This window comes from Rhincodon typus, chromosome 6 (assembly GCF_021869965.1).
Source record: "Rhincodon typus isolate 14 chromosome 6, sRhiTyp1.1, whole genome shotgun sequence".
Taxonomy (NCBI): Eukaryota; Metazoa; Chordata; class Chondrichthyes; order Orectolobiformes; family Rhincodontidae; genus Rhincodon; species Rhincodon typus.
In genome coordinates this window covers 16160975-16174959 of record NC_063337.1, presented here as the reverse complement: position 1 = coordinate 16174959, position 13985 = coordinate 16160975, and the positions used below count along the sequence as shown (strand labels likewise).

Sequence of the window (13985 nt, the reverse complement as noted above, 5' to 3'; positions counted from 1 at the left end):
CAGCATGGTGTGGGCTGGTGTAGACCAGAGCGGGGACTCTGGGAGCAGCATGGTGTGGACTGGTGTAGACCAGAGCAGGGACCCTAGCAGCAGCATGGTGTGGGCTGCTGTAGACCAGAGTGGGGACTCTGGGAGCAGCATGGTTTGGGCTGCTGTAGACCAAAGCAGGATTATAGCAGCGGAGAAGGAAAAGTTGGACTCTCCTTGATTTATCTTTGTTTATTTTTGTTTTACTTTAAATTAATGTGAACAGCGACGATACACACTTTTCACTGTACTTTATATCAAATACATGTGTCAATAAATGATTTAACAAATGATAAATGACCCAGAGCATGTGATATGGTAATAAACGGAATACTTAAAGTGTGAGATAAGGGTAGATAATTAGTTTGAATAAGGAATGGTAAGGATGGTTGATGCATTCCAGCAAAATGCCAACTGAATGAGGATTTTCTGGCAATTAAGCCCAGATGTAAAAATCAAACCAATGTAGCCACTATCTCCTGTCCAGTTATTGATTTCCTCTTGAAAAAGCATTGTAATTTACTGAAAGTCAGGAGCTTATCAGATACCTGTAGAAATGGGAAATAGGGATAACAAGGTGTAGAGCCTACTGTCTCAGAAATGGGAAATAGATGGCTCTGCAGTTTTGCAATAACAAAAAATATAAATAGAATATGAAATATTTCCAGAATAATACATCATTACCGATGTCACACTGCCTATTTGTAATATTGCTTAACCATAGTTTTACGGGCAGCATCATGCTTTGCTAATAACCTTGGATGAGTTGCCAATGTGCCAGATAAATTGTCACTTTTTTTTAACTTTCACAATGAATATAATTTGCTGTTCGTCGCTGTTCAGCCTGGTGGCACCCAACAATTTTAGGGCCACAGTGTCTGAGGCTTTTGTGTTGTGCTTTTGACATTACACAGTGCAGCTCAATCTGCAGACACCTGAACAATGGGAGACTTATTTATTCAGAGAAGATAAGTACAATACAGGAACACAGCTAAGAGCAAACCTTATCAGGCTGGATAAAAAGCATATCAGACTCCAAATAAATCATTAATTCACTCTTTTGTGCTAGATAGTTGGTCACTGCTGCAACCTTCATACTTTCCATCTAAAATTGAAGTATTCAGGTCTTCCTTTGATTCACTCTAGTCCCTTGGCTGTAAGGAAAAATTGTTATGTTAAGCCACTAATATTTAATAAGCTACCATATGCTGATGAGCAGATATAAAATCGCAGCGAATCAAATATATACGAAAGAGCAAAAGTTCTCGCTCCTTTTTGCTATTCATTGATTGTTATCCTGCTCACTGATTGATTTCCAGCCACATTCAATTTAAAACTCACTAAAGCCATGCAATCTCAATTCTGTACGTAAGATCTGCAGACATATTTTAATCCCTAACTCAGTCGGCTTATGCATTTGATGTATCGTTTACTGCACCAGTTGGAAGATGTTTACCAATGCAAGCAACTAAATCAGAGAAACATGATTTTTGTTTGAAAAAGTCTGTCACAGGAGGTGAGTGTTCGTGGCAAGGCCAGAATTTGTTGTGCATCCCTAATTGCAGTTGAATTGAGTGGCTTTCAAGACTATTCAAGGGGAGATGATGGCCCGGTGGCATTATTACGATACTATTAATCCAGAAGTTCAACTAATGTTTTAGAGACCCACATTTGAATCCCGCCATGACACATGGTGGAATTTGAATTCAATTTTTAAAAAAGTATGGAACTAAGAATGCACTGTTGACTTTGAAGCCATTGTTGATTATCAGAAAAACCCATCTGGTTCACTAACGCCCTTCAGGGAAAGAAATCTGCCATCCTCACCTGGTCTGGCCCACATGTGACTCCAGACCCATGTCGATGTGGTTGACTCTCAACTGACCTCTGAAATGACCTAGAAAGCTAGTACAGTTGTATCAATTGTTACAAAGTCTCAACAAAAAAATGAAAATGGAAGGACCACCAGGCATTGACCTAAGCACTGGAAAAGACAACGGCAGAAACTGCCCTGTTGACCCTGCAAAGTCTTCTTCATAACTGGGGGCTAGTGCCAAAACTGAGAGAGCTGTCTTACAGACGAGTCAAACAACAGCCTGACATAGTCATACTCATGAAATCATACTTTACAGACAGTGTCCCAGACACCACCATCAGCATTTCTGCATATGCCCTGTCCAACCGGCACGACAGATCCTGAAGAAGTGGCAGAACAGTGATATACAGACAGGAGGAGTTGCTCTGGAAGGTCTCAACATTTGCTGTGGACCCCATGAGGTCTCGTGGCTTCAGGTTAAACATGGGGAAGGAAACTTCCTGCTCGTTACAATGTACCATCCTCCCTCAGCTGGTGAATCAGTACTCCTCCATATTGAACAACACTTGGATGAAGTACTAAGCGTGGAAAAGGTGCAAAATGTACTCTGGGTGGGGGATTTCAATGCCCACCACCAAGAGTGGCTCGGCAGCAGCACAACTCAGTGAGCTGGTTGGGTTCTGAGGGACATAGCTGCTGGATTGGGTCCGTGGCAGGTAGTGATGGAACCAACAAGAGGGAAAAACATTTGACCTCATCCTTACCAATTTGACACCATAAAGAATTGGTGTGGCAAATGTTGCTTCAGGCACCTGAAAGTGTTAATTGACATCACAAGATAAGCTCTGCCCATCTACAATGGAACATAAAAACATAGAAACATAGGAACAGGAGTAGGCCATTGAGCCTGATCTGCCAGTCAATGAGATCCTGGCTGATCTGTGACCTCCCTCTATGTACTTGACTTTGGCCATTTCCCTTAATACCTGTGCTTAACAAAAAAAATCTCTCATAGATTTAATCTATATCTGATTGTAAGAGATTGTTCCTGGATCGATTGAGGGGTGCCTAAGTAGTGTTCTACTTCAGTTTGAGTTGTTCTAATGCAAAACAATGTTGTTAACAGTAAGTACACAGTGTGGAGCAGGAGGAACACAGCAGGCCAGGCAGCATCAGAGGAGCAGGAAAGCTGACGTTTCGGGTCGGGACCCTTCTTCAGAAAAGATTTCCTGGATAGATCCCATCTGGCCCTGGGGACTTGTCTACCTTAATGCAATTTAGGACACCCAAAACTTCCTCTTCCAATATATTGACATGCCCTAGAGTACTCACACACTCATCCCTGACCTCAACATCAGTTATGTCCTTCTGCTCGGTGAATATCTCTCCCACTTCCTGTGACTCCATGCAGAATTTCCCTCCTTTATCCTTGAGTGGGCCTACTCTTTCCCTTGATGCCCTCTTTCTTCTAATATATGCATAAAAAGCCTCAGGATTCTCCTTGACCCTGTTTGCTAAAGACATTTCATGGCGCCTGTTAGCCTTCCTAATTCCACGTTTAAGTTCCTTCTTAATTTCTCTATTCTCCTCAAAGGCTTTGTCAGTTTGTAGCTGCCTAGACCTGTTGTATCAGAGATAGTAGGAACTGCAGATGCTGGAGAATCCGAGACAACAAGGTGCAGGGCTGGATGAACACAGCAGGCCAAGCAGCATCATAGGAGCAGAGAGGCTGACGTTTCGGGCCTAGACCCTTCATCAGAAAAGGGGGAGGGGAAGGGGGTTTTGAAATAAATAGGGAGAGAGTGGGAGGCGGATAGAAGAGGGATAGAGGAGAGGATAGGTGGAGAGGAAACAAACAGGTCGAAGAGGCGGGGATGGAGCCAGGAAAGGTGAGTGTAGGTAGGGAGTTAGGAAGGGGATAGGTCAGTCCAGGGACGGACCTGTTGTATACTTCCTTTTTCCTTTTGACTAATCTTCCAATCTCCCTTGTCAACCATGGTTCCTGAATCCTGTCATTACTATCCTTCAGTTTTGCAGGCATGTCCTACACTTTAATCAACTGGCTTTTAACAGCCTCCCACATGCCAGACATAGATTTGCCCTCAAATAACTGCTCCCAATCCACATTCCCCAGTTCCTGTCTAATTTTGATGTAATTGGCCCTTACCCACTCTCACCCGAGGGCAACTCTTGTCCTTGTCCATGACTATTCTGTCCATGACTAGTGCTTCTCTGTGTGGTGCCGTCATCGTATAGTGGTTAGTAGCCTGTGCTGTGGCCGCAGCGACCTCGGCTCGAGTCTGAGTCACGGCAGTGTGTGTTTGCTGCATTTCAGCAGGTGGCATGGTGGCTCAGTGGTTAGCACTGCTGCCTCACAACACCAGGGACCTGGCTTCGATTCCACTCTCGGGTGACTGTCTGTGTGGAGTTTGCACATTCTCCCTGTGTCTGTGCAGGTTTCCTCTGGGTGCTCTGGTTTCATCCCAGAGTCCAAAGATGTGCAGGTTAGGTGGATTGGCCATACTGAATTGCCTGTAGTGTTCAGGGATGTGTAGATTAGGTGGGTTATAGGGGGATGGGTCCGGGTGGGATGCTCTGTGGTTTGGTGTGGACTTGTTGGGCCGAAGGACCTGTTTCCACACTGTAGGGATTCTATGACTACTCAAAATCTTATGCAGTTATGATCACTGAGCCCAAAATGCTCTCTTACTGAAAAATCAATCACCTGCCCTGGCTCATTCCCTAATACCAAGTCTAGTATGGATCTGGTTGGATTGTTAACGTAATGTCTCAAAAAGCCCTCCTGGACACATCTAACAAATTGCAGTCCATCTGAGCCCCTGGCTCTAAGGGAGTCCTGGTCAATAAGAGAAAAGTTGAAGTCACTCACCACAACTACCCTACTTTTTTCACACCTTTCCAGTACCTGACTACGTATCTGCTCCTCTGTCTCCTGTGGGCTGTTGGGAGGTCAATAGAAAACTCCCAAAATTGTGATTTCACCCTTCCTATTCTTGAGCTCCACCTGTAATGCCTCACTGCAAGATCCCTTCGATGTGTCCTCCGTCAGTGCAGCTGTGATGTGATCCCTAATCAGCACTGCAACCCCCATAAATAATTTAGATGCAGCAAACTGGTGAAACTTTCTGACGATGCTAAACTTGGAGCAGAAGAAGCAACTGGGCATCTTTGATATTTTCATTCAGATGATCCTGTGAAACTAAAATCAAAAATAATCTGAGTTTTCTTTAGCCACCTTTCGCTGACCAGGTTACTGTCATGTGCACTAGCAGACACAGCACAGAGAACATGGAGCAAAAGAACCACACAGTAAAGAATGGGCCTTTGGCCCACAATGTTGTGCCAAACATGACACCAAATTAAACTAATCTCTTCTGCCTGCCTTTGGTCCATATCGCTCAATCCCTTGCACATTCATATGCTTATCTAAAAGCCCCTTAAACACCCCTGTCATAAGGGATAGAGAACAATTACTTTCTTTTGAATGAGTTATGAGTCTTATGCATTGAAACCTTCACCATTTCTTTGCTATATCCATCATTCAGTGTTCTTCTGACTATTCTGCATGCATCTCAGCTCGTTCAAAAATATGCACCCATATTCTATTCGTATCAAATCATGCCCTTTGTTATCTCTGTCCCACGGTGGCAACTGGTCACCCAGTGCATTAAGTTTAAAATTGAGTTTAAATCTGTTGATATGTCCTCCTCCAGCTCTCAAATCCTGCTGATGTATCATTCCTTGGAGTCTACCATTTTTTTGTATTCTCCTTTCCATAGGCTGATAAGGAGAGGGTGAGATTAGTAGTAATGTCACTGGGCTAGGCTGGTGATCCAGACATCCAGGCTAATACTGTAAGGAAGTGGAAGCTTGTGGAATTTAAATTCAATTCAGAAATTCTGGAAATGAAAGCTAGCCTCAGTAATGGTGACCATGGCAACGATCATTGGTTGTTGTAAAACCCGTCGAACTCACTGATGATGCGCTTTAGCCTCACCACAATGTGGTTGTCTCTTAACCAGCTTCTATGATGGCCTAGCTAGCCACTCTGTTCAAGACCAACTAGGGATGGACAATGAATCCTAGCCTTGCAAGCAAAACCCATGTCCCACGAATGAATAAAACAGATATGTCTTCAATCACATGAGCTCTGGAATAACCACTCCGAACCTTATAGGTCTTTTCACTTCCACTAAACCTAACCCTATTTCTTCTTTAAGATTCTGCTTAAAATCTTTAACTGTGGATTTCTAGAGATAAATATAGAGCATGAATAAAATGATATAAGTCCTTGTTCTCCTCATTGCTTATGGCAATAGAGCATAACAAGATTGTACTGATAATGCTATATTTAGTCAAGAATATGGTTTTTAACTGAATCCTTTTTCAGACATCATTAATAGGATCACATTCTTTGATTTCTAACATTTCTGTGGGAAAGTTGCACATCAATAGCCTTACTGATAACACAAATCAGTAGGAGTACGTGATAAGTAGGAGAAAGATTGATAGCAGCCTTATGATATCTGGATCAATGAATGCGTGGAAAATGGAACAGCTAATGGTTCTTTGATTGAATGAATGCATAAAGGCATAACGCATTGGCAAGGTTGGGGAAAGGGAAAAGCAAACATTCAGTAAAAGTTGGCGAGCCAATTCAAAATCACTGTCAGCAAGACTGAAAGTCAATGTGCAACCTTTATCAGCAAGGCACAGAACTGGAGAACAAATGTGTACAAGATTAAGTTGCCTCAGACAGACTTCACGTTAGAAGGATTTGTTTCCTTTAAAACATTTGAGAAATGTGATCAGGAACTCCTGACAAATTGTGGGAGAACCTGGTTTTCAACCTGTAAAATATCAGAGAAGGGACAGTCCAAATTTCTGATTTGGACTGTATATGGAGTGTAAGATATAGATACAGATTTTGTAGATATTGATGTTTAGAAGAAGGTACTTCTTTGGCTATTTCAGGACCAGACAAATGCAACAGGAAAGAATTATATTACTGTCTTAAACTTGACAGGAAAGAGTTTTGTATTCCCAAGTTTTAATTGGATTCACTTAGGGAGACATGAGATTTTCTTAGTTTCAATGGAGTGGGAAAACTGGAAATGAGGTAACCAATTCCAATGGACCCCAGAGTTTAAATACCAGGCGGGAAAACACAACGGCGCTTCATCGGAGGCTGCACTGACGATGTTACCCAGCATGGTAACAAAATGTCTGCGAACTAACGAACCAGTTCGATGAGCCAACCAGTCACAGCATCCACAACCCAAGCTACTCAAGAACCTGAATGGGATGGATACCCATGCCATGATAATGTGTTTTACACATATTTGACTAAATTTTTACATTGGTCGTGGGGAAACAGGAGTCAGGTCATTTTCCAGGTCCTGGAAATCACCACCACCCCTCCAACCTTCCTCCTCGCAGGTGTAGTAGTCACACATTGAAATTTTTACAGCACTTTCCTTTCACCTAGTATGGACACAACTTCCCAATTATGGGCAGCAGATGGGCTGTTTAACTGAAGGGTTAATCGGAGGAAAAAGAAACAGGAACAGAAAGAGAGAACTCTGGAGAAACTGAGCAGGTCTGACAGCATCTGTGGAGAGAGAAAAACAGTTAATGTTTAAAGCCCAGTAGCCCATCTTCACAACTGATAGTTGCTTGGAAAAGGTGGAATATACACTGAAGACAGGGAGTTGGGGGTGTGGGGGGGGTGGGGGATGGGCAGTTGAGATAGGGTGAGTGGATAGGTGGAGATAGAAGCAGAGAGAGAGAGCAAGGAGTTTAGGCAAACAAAGGAATGGTTCCTAGTAAGCCAGGGAAGGAGTAAAGCTGATAATGGGGACCATGAGTAAGTGAAAATGGGTTGGCTATGTTGGTATGATATGTATCGTTCAGGTAACTGTGAGAGTTGGTGGCTTTAAATGGGTGTGGAGTTTTAGTGGGGTTTCCACGACAAACCCCACCGATTCGCACAGTTTCCTGGATTATGCATCCACACACCCTGCTTCCTGTCAGGACTCCTCAGTTTCTCCATCTCCATCACATCTGTTCTGATGTGGCAGCACACTGGCTCATTGGTTAGCACTGCTGTCTTACAGCACCAGGATCCTGGGTTCCTTTCCAGCCTTAGGTGAGTGACTGTATGTTCCCCCTGTGTCTGTGTGACTTCCTTCTGGATACTCTGGTTTCCTCCCACAATCCAAAGCTGTGCAGGCTCGGTTTTTGGCTATGCTGAAATTGTCCGGAGGGTTCAGGGATGTATACGCTCAGTGGATTAGCCACGGTAAATGTGGGAACACAAGGTATGGTGGGGTCTGAGTCTAGGATATGGGAGACATGGGCAACTGACACTTCAACACACCACCCTGTTCCCTGGCCAACATTCCTGTCTCAGGCAAGTTGGAAGAATAGCATCTCATTTTCCACTTGGGAATCCTACAGCCTTCTGGACTCAATAGTGAGTTCAACAATTTTAGGGCTGGCACACCTTCTCCCATTTCATTCCTCCAACCTCTACATACCAGGCCTTGTATTCACATCGTCTGCTATTACACACAGACCATTGTTAGCCACTAATAGTCCCCATTAGCAGCTATTCATTCTCCCAGGCTGATCATTATCCATTCCATTGTTTGTCTAACTGTTTGTTTGCCTCTGTGGGTTCTACGTCCACTTATTGTTTACTCCATAACCCCTCCCCCCACCCTATCTTCTGCATAAAAAACAACTTTTTCTTCGCTACCATCAGTTCTGAAGAAGGGTCTCTGGACCCAAAACATTAACTTTGATTTCTATCCATAGATGCTACCAGGCCTGCTGCACTTTTCCAGCAATTTCTGTTTTTGCGTCTGATTTCCAGCATCCACAGTTCTTTTGGTTTTCCATTCAGGCAGTTTTGTTTCAGATCTATCTGCAACTTTATTTTATTTTAGTTTAGTTTCAACTTCAGTTCTATTCAAGGGACCAGTCATCTCAGCACAATTTCTCATCTACAGAGCTTCCAAGTCAGGAGAGTTTGGATAGAAGTCTTTAAATTGCCTTCAAAATTAGAACTGAGAAAATTTCGGTCATCAAAGTTATGAGAAGTTCATGCAGTAGACTTGGAAAGAAATCATAAAGAATGGTCTCAACAGTCCAAGGACAGAAACTAAAGAGTATCAATTCAGTGAATATTGGAATAGCTGAGATAGGAGTGATATTTCTCTAGGATTGAGTCTCTACATCGGATCGTGTTGGAAAATAGGCTGAAACTTTGATACTTATGTCAAGTTCTTTCAGATGGAGCATACAAGTATATATTATCTTGCTTTGTTTTCACCCTTCTTTTGCACTGTTGTTAAAGAACATCTGCAGCCTCATTTAGGGTAATTATTCACGGATCCCTGAAACTCATCAATAGGACAGTTAAGAAGGCATATGGGACACTTGCTTTCATCAGTCGTGGCACAGAGTATAAGACCAAGGAGGTAATGTTACAGTTGTACAGAGCATTGTTCAGGCCACAGCTGGAGTACTGTGTACAGTTCTGGTCACCTTGTTAGAGGAAGGATGTGATAGCACTAGAGGGGGTACAGAGAAGGTTCACTAGGGCGTTTGCTGGGGTGGGAAAACTATAAGGAGATAGGCTTGGATTCTTTTCTGAAGAAGACTGAGGGGGGACATGATTGAGGTGTATAAGGCTATGAGGGGAATGGACAGAGTAAATAGAGAGTAGCTGTTCACCTTGGTTGAGGAGTCAGTCATGAGAGGGCATAGTTTTAGGGTAAGGGGCATGAGATTCAGAGAGTATTTGGGAAAATAAAATTGCCACTCAGCGGGTATGGGAATCTAGAATGTACTGCCCAGAAAGGTAGTGGAAGCCGGAAGCCTTACAAGCTTTAAAAAATATTTGGATGAATACTTCAAATTTCACAATATTCAAGGGTATGGGGCAAGTACAGCAAATTGGGATTAGCGCACTTTTAATGGTAGCTTTGTCAGTACAGACTCAATGGGCCAAAGGGCCTTTTCTGTGCATTATGAATCTATGTGAATATGGTTCAGGGACTAATCACCACATTTACCAACTACAAAAAATTCAGCACATGATCTGTCAAGGGTTCTGACTTGTCCAGTATTACCACCAGCTGGGATCATCGCAAATATATAGGAAAATGTGACAATGTCCACTTTGGCAGGAAGAATAGAAAAGCAACATTTTATAAAAGTGGAGAGAGATTTCAGAAATCTGTTGGACAATGGTTGTCATGGAACATGAATCACAAAAAAACTGCAAATACCACAAGTGACCACAAACATCAATGGGATATTGACCTTTCTTTGATGGGAAATACAATATTAAAGTAGAGAAGTGTTGCTACTAGCTGTACTGAACCTTAGTGAGGCTGTATCTGGTCAATCTTTGGTCGTATATACGTAAGAATATTACTGCATTGCAATTGTTCCAACAAAGTTCACTTGGCTGTTACATTCAATGAAAATTTTGTCTTAGGAGGGAAAGTTGAGCAGACTGGGCCTATCCTTGTGTATCAATGTTTAGAAGAATGGAGGAGACTTGACAGGGAAGTTTTAGGGAGAAATTTTCTTCCTACTGGCATCGAGAGCTCGGAGAGCAGTTTCTAAATAAGGGATCTCTCATCTACAATTGAGAAGAGGAAGAATTTTCTCTGAGAGGAGCGTTAGACTGCTGTTAAGATTCCAGCTGATATTAGCTTTTGACAAATTAGTTCCCAGCGTGAAACCAAATATTTGTTAGATTCTAATAATTCTTTTTGTAACCAAGGAGGTCAGTTTCTGGACACATTCATGAGAAGCTGCTAGTGAACTTTTTTTGCACAAAGATTAAAACATTTATTAAATAAGGGAAACATGGCATACATTATATTGCACTAGACAAAAAAAAATCAGGAAAGGCTTCATTACAATTGACAGAGACAAATGCATTTTACACCATTCCTTTCACTCCAGCAGTGATTTTAGAAACATGTAAACCTCAGCAAAGTATCACCACTGCCACCACACTAAGGTTTTTTTCTTCTCACTAGCATGGCTGTAGCCAGTTGCCTTTTGGTGAATTTTGTGTAATCACTCAATTTTTCTTCAGCCGGTGTTGCTCCCTGAGACCTAAAGCAAACTGTAAACAGAAACTTCTGCAGAAACATCAAAACAAACACATAAGCTCCCCAAACTCAGGTTTCCAGCATTTATTTTTGTCTCAGATTTCCTACTAAAGATTTTTTGTTTGATTTGATTTATTGTTGCCGCATGTACTTAAGTACAGTGATAAGTTTTGTTTCGCAAGCAATACGTGCAGATCATAAAATAAGGACATATAGATCAGAGGGTGTTTAGATAGAGTGAGGCATACAAGGATACGGCTGCACAGGAAGTGCACAAAAGCAAGATCAACATTAGATTTGAAATTAGAGAGGTCCATTCAGCAGTCTAATAATAGCAGGGAAGAAGCTGTTCTTGAATCTGTTGGTATGTGTGTTTAAGCTTCTGTGTCTTCTGCCTGACAGAAGAGGTTGGAAGAGAATATTGCCAGGTTGGGAGGGATATTTGGTGATGTTAGCAGCCTTTCTGTGACAACAGGAAGTGTAGATAGAATCTACTGGCGGGAAGTTGGCTCTCATAATGGTCTGGGCTGTATGCACAACTTTCTGTAGTTTCTAATGGTCCAGGGCAGAGCAGTTGCTGTACCAAGCCATTATGTACCCAGATAGAATGCTTTCTATGGTGCACCTGTAAAAATTGGTGAGGTTAACACTTTAGCCTTTACACTTTGACAGACGCACAGCCAGACTGACTGACTGACTTCCGGGGCTGTTTTGTTTCTTGGCATGTCCCTCAATAGTCCCATATTTTCCCCCAACCTTTTTGCTCAGATCTGAAGCTTCATCCCTACCTCAACTTTGTAAAACTTAACTTAAATACATTTACACAAAACAGACTTCCAAACTCCCAGACACTAAGTTCCTGAATGCACAAATTAACCCAAAACTATGTCTTCCCCCTTTAACGTACACAGTCCAAATTAATCATTGTGTAACACTGTTCTTAACACCTCAGATTTCTTTCTCCCAGAAAGCAAAGGAATTGGATCATTAATGTGTTCAAGGTTAAGTTTGACAGATTTTTGATTGAGAGGGGAGTCAGGGATTGTGGAGATCAAATGGAGCGAAAATCAGAATTGGATCATCCATCATCTTAGTGATTGAATGAGTAGGATCAAGATACCGAATGGCCTACCCCTGCTCATTTTTTGTTTTAATCTTAGTATCTTATACACTGTGACAATGTTATGGCAACCCTGTCATGACATTTACTTTCTTTTACACTCTAGAGATCTTACGATCTCACTCATTGAGATTGCCAATTAGTTCCAAATTACTTGCAAATGGTGGTGATTATAATCTCATTGCCTGAATGAGACTGGTGACATCCATTTTGTTTCTACAGACTCCAGTAGCGATGAGATTTCTCACTCCATTTGATTTAAAGTCCAGAGATTAAAGGGGTCACAACACCCTGCACTCACTCTATTCACTACTTTTTTGGTTTGTGCACTTATGCATTGCTTGTCAAACTTCAGATGGTAAAATTGAGAATCTCGACATCTTAGACCAGATCTTTGAGCTAACTGTATTTCTGATGAAGGGTCTAGGCCTGAAACGTCAGCCTTTTTGCTCCTCTGATGTTGCTTGGCCTGCTGTGTTCATCCAGCTCTACACCTTGTTATCTCAGATTCTCCAGCATCTGCAGTTCCTACTATCTCTGTACATTACCCTTGCAGGATTCTATTGTAACGCAAATTTAAGAGCATTACGTGTAATGTCTTTTATGGCATACATACTAAATGGCTGTTTCTTCTGTCAATGTCAAAAGCACGGCAGAAAGCAGCAGATTTCTAGCTTTATTTTCCCTTCTCAGGTGATTTCTACGTGTTGATGCACAATTGTACATTATTTTCCTGATGTGCTTTTACAGCTTTTCTGTTACCGGGTTGTTTCTGCTTTTGATATTCAGCTGCGTGTCACCTGTGTCTCAAATGTAATGCTTTTGCCTCTCAGTCTCTCGTTCAAACCCCATGTCAGGGATTAAATGCAATCATCAAACCTGGCCCATCAGTCAAGACCTGAAAACCAGTTGAGGGTGTATTGTACTTTTGGTGCTGTTGCCTTTTGGACAAAATGTTAAAGTGGGACAAGCCACTTCGATTGCTGTAAAATAGATCCCATGAAACTATTTAGTGGCTATCTCCAGTGTTTGTACCAAAATTTGTCCGCCAATCAACAATGCAAAAAATAGATTAACTGGCCATTATCGCATTATTATTCATGGGAGTTTGCTGTGTGCAAATTGGCTGTTGCAATTCCTGTATTGCTTCCAAAAGTAGTTCGTTAATAAGCACTTTGAGATATCCAGAGGTTGTGAAAAGCTCTGTATCGACGCACATATTCACTGTTGTTTGAGTGTACTGCAAGCTTGTTGCATATTCTAAGACTTTGCTTCTAAAAAGGATGAATAGAGGGAGAAGCCAGGAGTAATACATAAATTGCTTATTTGAAAAACCAATGCAGACACAATGGGTCAAGTGACCTCTTCCTGCTGTGTAACAATTCTGCGATTCTGTGTTTATCAGTCATGCTTTCTCAGACACTTTGTTAGTTTTCCAGCAATGGCTCTGGGTGAGCAACCAGAATCCATGGTGGAGGGTCAAGGGTGCAGATTTTAACATGGAGTGAATTCCTGTTCCAGTTGTTACTTGCTCACTTGAAGTGGAAGCAGGGGAGTCTTTGGTGATTTTATCCATGAGACACTGTTTTCTCACTTATCTACCAGCCTCATTGCCCTTCCCAAATATTGCTGGTGAGAAACCTGCCAGGGCCTTCCTAGCCCAGGGATTCTGTTGAGGTACACAATCTGCAGCATTGGCACTCGATCTCCCAGTTTGTCTTTAGGTGTTAAGTTTAGGTATTATGAAGATAATAGAATGGCTCGATTTCTATGCTGTAACATTATCAATCACTAGGTTTACGGTGTTGCAAATTGGTCATCTTGGCCTATCTCGGCCTATATCCTGCAATAGCTGGAGAGAAAG

The 13985-nt window shown here is 42.1% G+C and overlaps 1 protein-coding gene across 1 annotated transcript in view; it reads left to right on the top strand.

Annotated features, from left to right (window-relative positions):
- LOC125483322 (gamma-aminobutyric acid receptor subunit gamma-3) overlaps window positions 1-13985 on the top strand; it is a 548041-nt gene that overhangs the window by 237775 nt on the left and 296281 nt on the right. Inside the window, exons 7-8 of the mRNA XM_048598107.1 lie at window positions 7517-7549; window positions 13786-13837. Of these exons, the coding sequence (XP_048454064.1) occupies window positions 7517-7549; window positions 13786-13837 (85 nt within the window). The remainder of the gene's footprint in view (window positions 1-7516; window positions 7550-13785; window positions 13838-13985) is intronic.